Genomic DNA, 13,541 nt, shown 5'->3' with positions numbered 1-13,541 from the left:
GAGCAAAAACTCTGAAAGATCCAAAGCAGCTCCTCAAATGGAAGGGGTTATTATTATAATTACTATGATTATTGTTATCAAGAGGATCATGCCTGCCTGAAAAGTCTTGTACAAAAGCAGGCTTATTTTATGTCAGCTTGTTGTTTGTGTCTGAGGGACTTCATCTTTGCTTACAATAATGAACATTTGCAGGGCTCTTTATGTTGCAAAGCTGTGTCATATCCTTAGCCTGGTTCATCTGCACAGACAGCCCTGGGAGGTGGGAACTAATCAGGGAACGGAGGCTCAGAGAGGTCCCGTTGGGCTGTCCAAGGTCGCAGGGCTAGAAAGCTGCAGAGCCAGGACGTGAACCTGGGTCGCCTCACTGAAAAGTCCTGTTCACTTCCCCACCACATCCTTTGCATGCCATCGCCTGTAAGGGCAGAGGCTTTTTATTGTACCATAGCTCCAAGCCTTTTTGCGGCTGTTGATTGAAAAGCGCGCACTGCCCTGAAGAGAAGGGAAAGGTGTTGAAGAACGAAGGATGAAATTAAAAGTGCAGTTCGCCGCCCCAGTTTCAGCTGATGAATGCACCTGAGCACTTCAAGCGCCTGGCAGTGTCTGGCAGGTGAATGGAAGTGTGTGGTGTGCGTTCAATGGCTCGGCTGGGCTGGCGCCAGCCTCCCGTGGTCAGCACTCACGGCCACCCCCCAGTGTGGCACAGCGCAGACATGCACCAGCCACGTCTTGGCGGGGGTTGAGCGCGAGATGCGAGGGCAGGAGAAGTCAGTGCAGGGATCTGGCTTCAGGCCCGGCAGCTGGGAGCTCCAGGGGGCGGGGGGCAGGTGGAAAAGGCCCCGATGACCTTGGGAGCCCTCACCCCTCCTTGTAGTACCGGTTCCGGCTCCTGGAACCAGCTGGCTGATTGCAGATGGCCTTCTGGAAGTAGAGCCCCCACTCTGGGACGCCAGTGTGCAGTCCCACTGATGGCACGGACAGTGCCCGGATTGTCCCTTTGGGTCTCGGGTGCTGCCTCCCAAGCACATTCGTGGCCAGTCCCCAGCAGCACAGACCTTGTCGTGGGAGGCCTCTGGCCTGTATACCACAGTGAGGGACCCCTGTGTACTATCAGTTGAGGGGCAGAGCCGCCCCAGCACCACCCTGGCACCCTGCTTGCTCCCCGGCAGTGGCCCGAGGCAGCCCGTCTCTGGGAAGCATCCTGTGCTGAGCTTCCCACCCCACCCGGTGATGGAGAAGTCTCCTGGGCCCTGTCTCCACATGCCCCCCCTCCCTGCCCACCCCCTTCTCCAGATGCTCACAGATGCGGTTTTCCAAGAGGGTTCTCCAGAGTTGTGGGTGTCCCAGCAGTACCTCGCCTCCACCTAGAGCAGCTTCAGGCCATTTGTATGTCAGCATTATGAGCAAGACACCATGTTAATGCTGTTTTTAAATCACTGATGTGGTGGGGCGCCTGGGTGGCTCAGTTGCTTGAGCATCTAACTCTTGATCTCGGCTCAGGTCATGATCCCAGGGTCGTGGGATTGAGCCCCGTGTCCGGCTCCGCACCGAGAGTGGGGCCTGCTTGAGATTTTCTCTCCCTCTCCTTCCCTCCCTCTCTCCCTCTCCCTCTGCCCCTCTACCTGTCTACCCCACTCATGCTCTCTCTCTTAAAAACAAACAAAAAAAAAGCATTGACGTGGTAAAAAAGAGTCTCGCGGGTATCTTCTGCACAGCCTCTCCAGAGCCTCCTGACCCTGAGGTGCCCAGAATGGTGCCTTACCCACATTCACATGCTGAACACACTATCTGGCCGTGCCTCAGAATGTTCGACCCCATTACACACGACACGCACGCACACACACACACGTGGGCATCACAAGAGCAGGCAGGCTGGCCTCCTTGTCTCTCTGTGGCCCCCCAGCAGCTTGGGGGGGGGGTGGTAGGGCAGCGGCACCCCTCAGTTTCATCTCTTTGCTCATGCCTTCCGTTTGGTCACACGACAGCCCTGTGAAGAAAACGATGGTTCTGCAATGCCCATTTCTCAGGTGAGGGCTTTGAGCCTCAGAAAGATTAAAGCCCAGACGGGCTCCCAAGCCTGTGGCCGAGGCCCCCAGAAGGCTGCCTGGAGCAGGGCCGGGAGCCTGGGGAGGGAGGGGCCAGAGCGGACCCCCAGAGGGGTGGGTGGCATGAGAGCTGGGCACTAAGCCAGGGAGTCCCAGCTGGCGGAGAGTGGTGGGCGGGGACGGGGGGGGCGTTCTGGACACTCAGCAACTGTCAGCCCACCCCACCCAGGCCCATGCACCTGAGGCGGCTGGGCGGCCGTGGCCTCTCTCTCACACACAGGGGCGAGCCCTCCCTCCCTCTCTGCAGCGGGGCCCTGGGCCAGTGGGGGCGGCGGTGGCGAGAGGGGCCGCTCCCTCACCCCTGCGGCAGGGGCCTTCTTCCCTGGCCCCGGCCTGGCACATGGCTCCCTCGCTGTGACCCTGAGGGAAGCGGTGCCACGATGCCTCTTGGACGTATGCGAGGCGTTTCTGTTAGCGGTGACAGTTGGGGCACCACAGGCATTTAGTGGTTGGGGGCCAGGCGGGCTGGTGTGTGACAGAGCCGCACGGTGCAGGATGTCTTGCCTCGCACTCGGCTGTGCAGGGCGCTGTCAGACGCACAGGTCCGTGAGCGGCCTAATTAAACTCCCTGCAGAGCTGTGCCCACAATCCCGCCAGCCTGCCTCTAGTGTCCAACATGCGGCCGGTGCCCACCACACGCCTACAGCCACACACACAGGAAACCGAGGACAGTGTGCAGGCACTGCACCCAGAGCGGGGTCCCCGCCCTAAGAGGCGGGGGGTCAGAGGAGCTGCGTGGGTCCCAGTAATGGGAAGTAGGCCTGACGGTCTCAGCAGACCAGGAGGTGGAATCGTCAGGACTATTTGGGGGTACAAATGCATAAGTAAAACAGACAAAGAAAATACATCCTCGACAGGATTTGGAAAAAAAAGAAAAAAAACATCAAGAGATTGACTCAAGTGACTGGAAAGCCAGAGGTATATGTGACCGCAGGCACAGCTGGATCCAGGTGCCGACAGGTTATCGGGTCTCGGGGTGTCTCCCTCTCTCAGCTCTGCTTTCCTCAGTGATGGCTCCACAGTCAGGTGTCTCTTTCCTAAAAGCTCCTACAAATGTCCTGGGGCTGGTTGGGCCAGTGAGACTGATTGTCGTCTAATTGAACAAATATGGGTGCGTTGTCTACCCCAAACTATTCACTGAGACCGCGGGATGACTGGCCGGGCCCCGACCATGTGTGCACTGCTGGAAGCAGGGGACAGAGTCAGCTCCACCCAAATTGCTCAGGCTGAGTCAGGGGATGGTCTCTCCTTCAGGGAGGCTGGGGCTCTAGGACCAGAAAACGAGGGGTGGAAGGCATCTCAGTAGAGAGGGCAGCTGTCCGGCAGAATGGGATCGAGGGAGGGGGTAGGGAGCTGCCACCTCCAGGCTGGCCACCGCCATCTCTCGCACTGCCTGGCGAGAGCACAGCGCGTGCTTTCCACAGAAGTTAGCCTCAGCATTCTCCACTGAGTACAACTCTGTAGGTCCCACCCGGTGAGTCTGTCTTGAGGACCCCTGCGTGGTTTGTCATACTTCCTATTGCCTAGACAGCCGGGCATTCTGTGGCAAGAGGTGACAGCACCATGGGGACTGTAGCAGAGGCAGAGGTGCTGGAAAACATTCCCGCTACTGGCCCAGGACGAGACCTGGATGGGAAGGTCGGGCCCAGTGTGAGCACCATCCCCTGGGCCCCGGAAGACAGGCAGACAAAGGGACAAGGGCCTTAACAGCTTAATTGCTGTTAAGCTTGGCACCCACAGGGCTAGGCCCAGCCTCGCACCCTCCACAGTGCCCCAGAGCAAATTGGCAAGGTCCCTCCTCCCCTTCCAAGCCTGACCCTTCGTACCCTTCCTTCTTACCCATCTCCTTCCCTTCTGTTCAGGGGGCTGGGCTGGGACGAGTGAGTCCTCGGCTCGGGCCTCAGGTAAAGAGGCTGTTGACTAGAAGCCAGTAGAGAAGGTTGACCTTGGCTCCAAGCTGTCCTACTTACTAGCTGCATGGGCTCGGGCCCATTCCCTCACCTCAGAACCTCCGTCTCTCCATCTGTTAAATGGGGTGGCGACCTGCAGTTACTGTGATGATTAAATTAGCTATAAATATTGGTGAAATCAACCAGATGAGAAGAGTCAGGGAACTTAGAGAGGAGGGAGTGAGAAATTGGGGCTGTGCCCGATAAAATGCCAAGGGCCCGTTTGTTCCACAAATGTTGCTGAGCGCCAGCTCTGTACAAAGTACAGTGTGAGACCTGGGGTACTGTGAAAAATCAGGAAACCCCTGCCCTGAGGAACAGGCACCTGTGACACCAGCTGTGACATGTGTGGTCAGTGCGCTGTGGGAATAGACTCCGTCTGGGGGCATCGAGGAGGGCTTTCCTGAGGAAGTGACCTTTGAGATGGGAGGAGCCCAGGCACAGGTCCGTGAGGTGGGATGACCCTGGTTTACCTGGGCAGCAGAAAGAAGAGCTGTGTGTTTGGAGCCCCATGAGAGAGTCCCATGAAAGGTGGGAGGAGATTGGAACGCAGGGGTGGGTGGGGGCATGGAAGCCAAGGTAATGAGTTTGGAATTTAAGCCTGATGAGAGCCCACTGAAAGAGTCTCAACAGGGAGAGTTATTGTACTCATTCGGATTAGGTTTGATTGTGAATATCTGAGCCCTGGAAAATAATGACTTCAATAATAAATTTATTTTATTTTTTTAATATACTTTTTAATGTTTATTTATCTTTGAGAGAGAGAGAGAGAGCAAGCAGGGGAGGGGGAGAGAGAGAGGGAGACACAGAATCTGAAGCAGACTCCAGGCTCTGAGCTGTCAGCACAGAGCCCAGCGCAGAGGGTCCAACCCAACGAACCGTGAGATCATGACCTGAGCTGAAGTCGGATGCTTAACTGACCGAGCCACCCAGGCGCCTCAGTAATAAATTAATTTTAAATTAAAAAAGAAAATCCAGAAGGCATGGGGTGCCTACAGAGTTATTAAGGACCTAGGCTGTTTTCATATCGCTGTTCTACTATCCCTAGGGTATAGACTTTGTCTTCACGATCCAAGTTGGCTGCTAGAGCTCCAGCCATCACATCTAAGTTCCAGCTTCAGGAAGGAGGAAGTGAGAGAAAAGGGTACAACTTCCCTTTAAAAAGGACATCCTTGGGGGTGCCCCAGTGGCTCAGTCGGCTGAGCAACCGACTCTTGATTGGGTCCTGGGATCAAGCCTCATGTCAGGCTCTCTGCTGAGCATGGAGCCTATTTGGGATTCTGTCTGTCTCACCCTCTGTCCCTCATCCCTGTTCGCTTGCTTTCTCTCTCTAAAATAATAAATACATACATACGTACGTACACACATACATAAATAGGGCACTCCCCTTTGGTTTATGTCTCATTGGGTAGAACTTGTCACTGGGTCACACCGAGCTGCCAGCGAAGTTAGGAAATGCAGACTTTTACTTGGATGTCAGTGCGTTCGGTTCTTTTTCTAAGGGGAGACTTTATGTCAGGAGGAAACTAACAGCCTCCTGCTGGCTGCCGTGTGAGGAACAGACCAGAGAGAGGAGAGGGAGGCAGGGAGTGCTTGGGAGGGGACTGAGGGCAGCTGGGAGGAGAAAGACGGTGCTTGCTGGGACCCAGGGAGGTACGGGTGCATGAGGAGACGGGGACAAGTGGTCTGACTGAAAACAGCTCTGCTGGAAAAGCCGGCGGGACACGGGACGTGGAAGGGCAGCAGCGGAACCAAGGGTGACACCTAGGCTGAGTCTGAGGAGCTGGGCCAGTGGTGGGGCCAGACGCTGAGCTGGGGGGAGAAACAGCAAGGGCAGGTCGAGGGTGCTGCCAGCACAGCCCCCCCGCCCCCCCCCACCGACCACCACACCTCGGGGAGGAGATGGAACTGGGACGATGGCTCCAGACCCTGGGCTATCCCCTGGAGAACCCCCAGCATGCCACCTGTTCCAGTCTTCCCCGAGCTGTGCCCTATGCTGCCAGACTCCAGGACACGGGTGGGGCAACTGACGGTTCAGAGCGGTTTATAGACCACACCTCGTGGGGTGCAGCTCCAAGGCACTCAGATCAGAGGGTGTCTCTCACCCAGCAGAGTCTCGCCCGACCCCCACCCCTCCCCCCCAGCCCCATCCTGACTCCCTTCTCACAGATCGGGCAGAAACCACGAAGGTGGGGCCCACCGGAGGAAGCTGGGAGCACTCTGGCCAGGTTCCCCAGCCGCATTCCACAAATAGGACAGACGGCACACGGGGAGCCGAGGGAGACCGAGATTTCCCAAGGTCACCAGGCACTCGGGAGCAGCATCAGCGTGTTGGCCCCTGATTCATAGGCCTCTTTTTAGCCCCAGGTGGAGGCAGCACCCCTGCTCACCCACCCTGCCTGAGTCACTGCCTGCCCGGGGTGCCCATCACCCAGGCGCCAGGGCCAGCTTTCCAGGTCGTGTCCCAGGGGAGGCTCAGATGCTGCAGAGATGCCTCTCTGACACAGTCCTGCCCCTCTTGGCGGGCAGCCCTCCATGTCCGCCGTGGGTGACTAGGGAATCCGAAGCCTGGGGTCTTTGGGACGGGAACCCTAGGGAGCACTGTGGCCTGGGCTGCTAGCCCGCAGGCCAACTGTAGCTTGCTTCCCAGGGTAGACGGCCGCCAGAACTTTCCCATCTACCTTCTGCAGTAGACGGGCCTCTGACACATAAATAGCTACCTCGCTACATAGCTCAGTTCTGGAAAGTCTCCACAGAAGGCTTTGGCCCCGCATACCTTTTGTGCAGAATCTTTTGTCAGCCACGCAGTGCCCAGGTGCTAACCTCATTTCCTTTGTGTCTCTCCCACCCCAAGGGACACCGGCAGATTTCCAGCAGTTTCCCTCACTTCTTGAACCACATGCCACGGATGAAGTAGTCTGTGTTTCCTCTAGCTCAGTCGGAGGACTGGGTGTTGAAAGGACTTGAGAGTAGAGTGACGGGCTAGTGATGATTACCATGCCCATGAATAGAAAACCCGACGCCAGAGAACCCAGGAGGTCAAGGATATGGCAGGCCTGGGGCACCCCACTCCCAACCCCCAGCAAGGGCTCAGCCTTACCATGGGCTCCAGCCCGTGCACGCTGAAACTGGGGGAAAGGCAGCTGGAAGAGGGGTCCCAGGGGTGCTGACGCATACAGCGGGGCCCACTCTGCCCTGCACCCACTCAACTCCCTGGATCTGCCCCTGTCAGTGCTCTACGTCTTGTCTGGGGCCTGGGATGTATGAGGGGCCAGGCTGTGGAGAGGATGAGGGGGCCTGAGCACCATGGCTTCCTGCTTCTTTCTGGTAGCCTCATGCTTAGGGGCTTCTCCGGGAGTGGGACATGGGTCTTGGTGACACCACTGACTCTGGGGGCGCAGCCCCTGAGGCTCGCCCTACCGAAAAATCCCAAGGAAAGAACACAGCCGGCCCAGAGCAGGGCCTGTGCCTGCCAGCCGCCATTCACCCGTTCACCCGCTCCTGGCCTCAGCTTCCCACACCTGCCTTCCTAGGCCCATGACCTGCCCGGGAAGCTGGCCTGGGCCCCGAGGGACTGTGGGCTTCTGAACACGAGGGGACCAGCGTGCGGCCACGCCCACTCCTCACCTGGCTCTGCACTCCCAGCCACACCTCTCTCCCCACCGCTGGAATGCCGCCCAGCGCTAGGCCGTTACAGCACCTACGAAGAGCCAGGGACCCGGGGCAGGCGGCAGCCACGGGGCAGAGTTGTTCTTCAGAGCCCTCTGGGGTATCGTGGGCCAGAGGGGCCACACGGTGGCTGTCTCCCGCTGTTGGGTCAGGAAAGTGATCCGAGCAAGGCTCTGTCGCAGACCTTTCTGGTTAATGCCTGTCACCCTTGGTGTGCCCCCTGCGCCAGGCACCGATTGCCATCAGAGGTGCCACAGTCAGTCAGCAGCTGCTCTCGGCACATGTGGGTCTCCTCACGGAGGCTGGCCTTGGGGTCGGACACTCCTGATCTTGAGTCCCAGCTCTGGCACTTTCCTCTTGTGAGCATAGGCGAGTGCCTTCCCCTCTCTGGCCCTCAGTTTCCTGACCTGTACAATGGGAATAGCAACACCGTGACTAGTTATCGCCACACAATAGTACTAACAAACTTTCCCTAACTCAGTCACTGACAATGGCAATTCTTTCCCTTCATGAGGCAAGGGTTCCGCTGGGGATCAGAGACCCCAGGGCGGCTGAGCTGTGCTCCGCGCGTCCCTGATCCTCTTCCTGGAGTGACCAGGAGAGCCTGGACGGAGGCCCAGCGGGACAGGTGGGACCATGCAAGGCCTCTGAAGGGCTGGACCCTGTCCCACAGCCACTCACAGTCAGGCACAGAGGAAATCCGCTCTACCTCCAGGGGGCAGGGACCGCAAAGACACAGGCAAAGGGCATGCACATGGGCAGGGGTGAAGACCCAGGCCCTTTAACATGGTCGCCCGCCGCTCCTTCATGAGGTGCTTGTGAAATTCTGAGCAAAGAGTGAGTGTGCCCTGTAGCGTCCTTTGTAAACTGTTAAGTGCTACATGTGTGCACGAGGCACTGGGGATGGTGAGGTGCTGGGACTTCTCCAAGAGCCTCCGACTCTCCAGAGAGTCCACTCCCCCCCGGGGGCCTCGGACACAGGACTGTGTCCAGATTGTGTCTGGTGGCTCGCGTCTCCTGAGCGGGCTGAGGGCTGAGCCGCTGTCCCGGGGCCCCGGCAGGTGCCCGGCCAGGGCTCTGACCCCACCGAAGCCTCAGAGCCACCATCATCTCCCCTCACAGGCCGACGCCAAGATGGTGTGTGATGTGGTGAGTCGGATGGAAGACACCGAGCCCTTCTCCGCAGAACTGCTCTCGGCCATGATGCGGCTCTGGGGTGACTCAGGAATCCAGGAATGCTTCAACAGGTCTCGGGAGTATCAGCTCAACGATTCCGCCAAATAGTGAGTGTCTCGGGCCCGGGGAGGCCGCCAGCGGGGCGCTGATGTGAGCGTGGAAGGGGATGGGGACGGCGGCCAGGGCGGGTCCGTGGCTGAGGTCAGAAGTGCCGTGAGATGTTCTGTCTCGGGTGTCAGGAGAGGCGTCAGGAAGGAGTGGGAAAGGGCTTCTCCCACCCCCTGGATGAGGACGAGGCCAGGGAGGTGGAGGACACAAGAGACCGCTAACCGCGGGGCTCCCAGAGGGCAGGGCTTGGCACTGCAGAAGGAAGGTCTTTACATTTTTCCCCCCTGGAGAAGCCCGGACCCCATAAGTACAAATCGAGAGCCATGGAGGCAGAAAATAATTTACGTGATGGCATTTTGTTTCATTTGAGGCAAACTTTCCATTCCTCTATCTTTAAAATTAAAAATAAGGAAATAATGGAAGACATCCTTTGATAGTGTGTTAGAGAAGAGAAGAGAGAAGGAAAGGGAAGGAGAGGGAGGAGGCTCAGTGACAGCCAGAGAGCGCTGGAAGGGGGAAGACAGGAGAGGCCGAGAAAGTGGCCTGCAGGGTTGGTGGGGTGGGGGTGGGGGGGTCTCTTCCTGTGACAGCAGCTTTGTCGCTTCAGGCTTCCCTGGGGTTACATGCCCTTGTTCCCTAGATTGGAGGCTCCACACCCCTGGGAATGGTCCACACTGGTTGGGAACATGTCTTCTGTCCTGGAGATGTTGGGACGACACCCACTTTTGCAGCCTTGTGCCCAGGTTGTCAGTGGGAGACCCTGGGCTTAAACCCACGATCTTAGGCCATGTGCGCTCCGACACTGATCTGATTCAGCCATCCTCACCCCTGCTGCTCTTCCAGGACCACTCTGCCCCCAGGAGACCTTTGGCAATGTCTGGGGACAGTCTTGATTGTTCTGACTAGGGTGGTGTTCCTGGCCTCTAGTGGGCAGAGGCCAGGGATGCCGCTGAACATCCTATGGTGCACAAGACAGCCCTCCATAGCAAGGAATTATCTGGCCCCAAATGTCAGTAGTGCTGAGACTGAGAAACCCTGCTACATAGCAGAAGCTGGGGCCCAGAAAATGGCAGCTGCTGATGGACATTGGGCCTCATCTGTTGGCCCAACCAGGGACTTGAGTAAGGCCAAAGCATCTCCCATTTCTGCACACTTAGACTGTCTACTGGGTAAGTGCTAGGCCCCGTGAGCCCCAGGTGGTAGGGACCCAGGCCCCAGGCCCGGGTGAGCCCCCAGGGACACATTGGTGGGCCAGGGTGCGAGCCCAGGGGTTTGTGTCCACACTCAGGTCACTCCTCCAATAGATCTGGGTCTTCCTCCTAAGACGTTCCAGTGGGGAGAGAGTCCTGCTTCCTTCTCCCCTTCCCTGCCCCTGCTGGGCCCAAGTCCAGGGACTTCCCATCCCCCACTCCCCTTGATGCCCTCAATTGTGCTCTCCACTTAAGTTGTTGTCCATTGAATTGTAACATGAATTCATTGCAAAAAAAAAAAAAAAAGTTTAACAGTATAGAGAGGTATAAAATTAATAGTAAATTCTCCCAAGCCTGTCCCCCTCCAACTTTTAACTGTTTCCATTTCTTTGTCCCAGTGTTGTCCAGGAAAACCTGACCGTCCAACCTGCCTGTCTTCCATGTCTCTTCCCTGCTTCCAGTTTTTTGCTAGTTAGGGCATTATTTGTGGATCTTCTGGTGGTTACTTTCATTACTTTAAATAAGAAACTTGAGTCAGTATTTGTCAACTCCCCAAGTCAGCTGAGGAAATCAGCCTTCTTCTCTCTGCGTGTGTGTCTCTGGAACAGGGTCCCAGGGCAGGCAAGGGCAGGGGCCCACAGCAGTCAGGTTCAGAAGGGCTTACACACTTCCTGGTCCAGGGTGTGGCTTTGCTGTTGTGGTTTTAGCAGCCAGATCTCCTCTTCTGACTGAATCCTGGGTGCGACATATGAAAACAGTTAACAGTGGGTTTGTTGTGACACAGAGAGAGGGAGCCCCACTGGGCCATCTCAGGGCACAATTCCAGGGGGATGGTGTGAGTGGCTCCCCAAGGCCCAGAGCCTGTCACTAGGTCCCCAGCCCGGTCACCTCACTTGCAGGTGAGGATACCAGGGCTGGTGCGGCCAGGCTCCTGTGCAGGCTCTCAACCGTCTCCCTGCACCCAGGCCTCTGTGAACAGAGCAGACTCTCCCTTCGCCCCTCTGACCGATCCTGAGACAGGCCCCAGAAGCCCAGAAATCTGAGCACCCGTCCAAGCAGGGGCTGTACAAGCCAGTTCCATGGTTTGATTGGGACTGTTTTTTCTCCTGCCTCTCTCAGGAGCCCACCCCTCGGGCTGTGCTCCCACACCCCTGCCAAGACTGCTCGGGCTCTTGACTGCCTCCTGGAGCCCACTCCTCACGGTGCCCCCAGGGAGGGGGTGGTGCCTCAGGCTTCCTTGCCTGCCACCCTTTCTCGGTCACCTCCCCGCCCTCCGCCTGTGCCCTCACTGGAGTCCTTGAACCTCTTCCGGTCTATGCAGAGTGCCTGGGTGATCTCCAGCCTCGTCGCCCTGAATTCCTCACACACCCGGACAGATCTCATTTATGTCACCAGCCTAGCCCTCCCTCCCGAGTTCAGCCTACTCGGTGTCCATTTGGACACCTCAGCACATCTCAAATTCGTACGTGCCCGCTGACTCCTGGCTCCCAACCACCCCAGACCTGCTCTGCCTCTGTTCTTCCTCCCACCGGGTGCAGCTTTGTCACACCACGAGGAGGCGGCTTTTATGGGCTCTGCGTCCCACACCCCACCCTCCCCCAGGCCCCTGCATAGCTGCCACTGTGGTGTGACCTGCCACGGCCTCTCTCCCCTGCACGGCTTCAACAACCTCCCGACAGGTGTCCCTACTCCTCCCTCCCGATCTGCTCTCCTTACGGCACCAGAGCCATTATTCCAACACTCTTCATCAGAACCTTCCAGAGGCTTCCTGTCCTACTCAGAGTGAAAGCCGAGGTGCCTAGAGTCACTTCACGGGCCTACCAGCCGTGCCCCAACCTTGCCTCCGTCACCCCACTCCAGTCCCACAGCCCTTCTCCTGCCACACGTGCCTCCGACCTCCCCACCCCTGTCCCGTGTCTGCGTCCCAGGCTCCTCCTCCACCGCAGGACGGCCCCTGCACGAGCCGGCTCCCTCAGTCTCCACTCCAGTGTCATCCTGCCTTCCCCAGCCATGCTCTGTCCGATAGCAGCCCTCCACAGACCTCCTCCTTACCAGCCGTCTGAGTCTTTCCTCCTGATATGCTCTGTACCTTACTTAGCTGTTAATTATCTCACATGCGCACGCACACACACGTAGGCTCCAGGAAGGCAGGACTGTGTTGGTCTTGCTTGTGGTCTCCTCCCAGCACCCGGGACGATGGGTAGGTGGAATATACAGCAGGCCTCTCCCTCGGCCATCTCCTTGGGCGAGGCTCGGCCAGCACAGAGACGGAGGGCCAGATTTTCTGTCTAAAGGAGGTTTCCCGGCTGGGGCGGGGGGGCCAAGACTAGAGGCTCGCAGCCCTGGTGTCCAGCTGGAGACAACAGAACGAGGGTCATTTCAAAACCAGCGTGGCTCCTGAGCAGAGGCCAGGGGAGTGGGGGGAGGGCCATGCCCAGAGGGGTTGGGAGGATTGGGAAGGGCTGGGACGAGCTCCTCCAGGCTGAGCCCAGAGCCCAGACGCCCCCATGGGCCCGGCGAGGATACGATGAGGCAGCCAGAGCCTCCAGGTCTGCTCTGCGGCCGCTGCTCCCCTCGGTCCACAGAGGAGAGGAGGCCTGGAGGCCTGTTTAAGAGCACAGTATCTGGAGTCAGGCACACCCGGGCTCAAAGCCTAGCAGTGTCTCCTTTTTGCAGCGTGACTTCAAGCTTATGCCTCCTCTGCCTAGGAACCCAGCATTCGGTTTTATTTCCTTAGGGAAAATCCTCACAAGGATTTGAGGCAGGCCTGGACTATTGGTTTACCAGTAGAAACCCTCATTGGTGAAGCCGCCCCACCCTTCAGCCCCATGAACGTCCTCAAGCCAAGGAGCTGGCCCCCACGTGTCCGGGGGCTGGTGCTAATGAAGCACAGCCCCTTCCACTGGCAACCCGGGACCCCACGTCGTCCTGTGGCTTGGACCCTCGGGGCTCCTCCCCTGTGGGCTGTGTGTGCTTCTCCCCCAGCACAAGGGGTGGATGGCCCAGCCAGCCTTGTGGGTCACTGAATGGCCTTCAGGCCTGGCTCACCTCCCTCATTCCTGGTTTTCCAGTTCCCACCCCAACTTTGGGTTCAGGCCTGACCCATATAGACCCCCAAAGCCCTTCTGGGTGCTCAGCCTGGGCGGGTAAAATGCAAAGGCCTGGTCTGTCTCCAGGGCGAGTGGTGATAGAAAAGAGAGCCCCGAAGCCAAAGACGCGGTCCGCAAGGCCCAGCCCCTGCCCAGCTGTGTGACCTCTGAGCCTCCCTTCCAAGGGCACCAATGGGAAGGTGCGGCAGATGCCCCGGTAGACTCTGAGCAAGGGTGGAAAGGTGGGCAGATGCCCAG

The 13,541-nt window shown here is 58.1% G+C and overlaps 1 protein-coding gene across 2 annotated transcripts in view; it reads left to right on the top strand.

Annotated features, from left to right (window-relative positions):
• GNAO1 (G protein subunit alpha o1) overlaps window positions 1–13,541 on the top strand; it is a 170,751-nt gene that overhangs the window by 136,007 nt on the left and 21,203 nt on the right. For both annotated transcript variants that reach the window (XM_027044512.2, XM_027044513.2), the window contains exon 4: window positions 8,843–9,003. In XM_027044512.2, the coding sequence (XP_026900313.1) occupies window positions 8,843–9,003 (161 nt within the window). The remainder of the gene's footprint in view (window positions 1–8,842; window positions 9,004–13,541) is intronic.

This window comes from Acinonyx jubatus, chromosome E2, assembly GCF_027475565.1.
Source record: "Acinonyx jubatus isolate Ajub_Pintada_27869175 chromosome E2, VMU_Ajub_asm_v1.0, whole genome shotgun sequence".
In the NCBI taxonomy this organism is placed as follows: domain Eukaryota; kingdom Metazoa; phylum Chordata; class Mammalia; order Carnivora; family Felidae; genus Acinonyx; species Acinonyx jubatus.
This window is presented reverse-complemented; position numbering and strand designations above follow the sequence as displayed.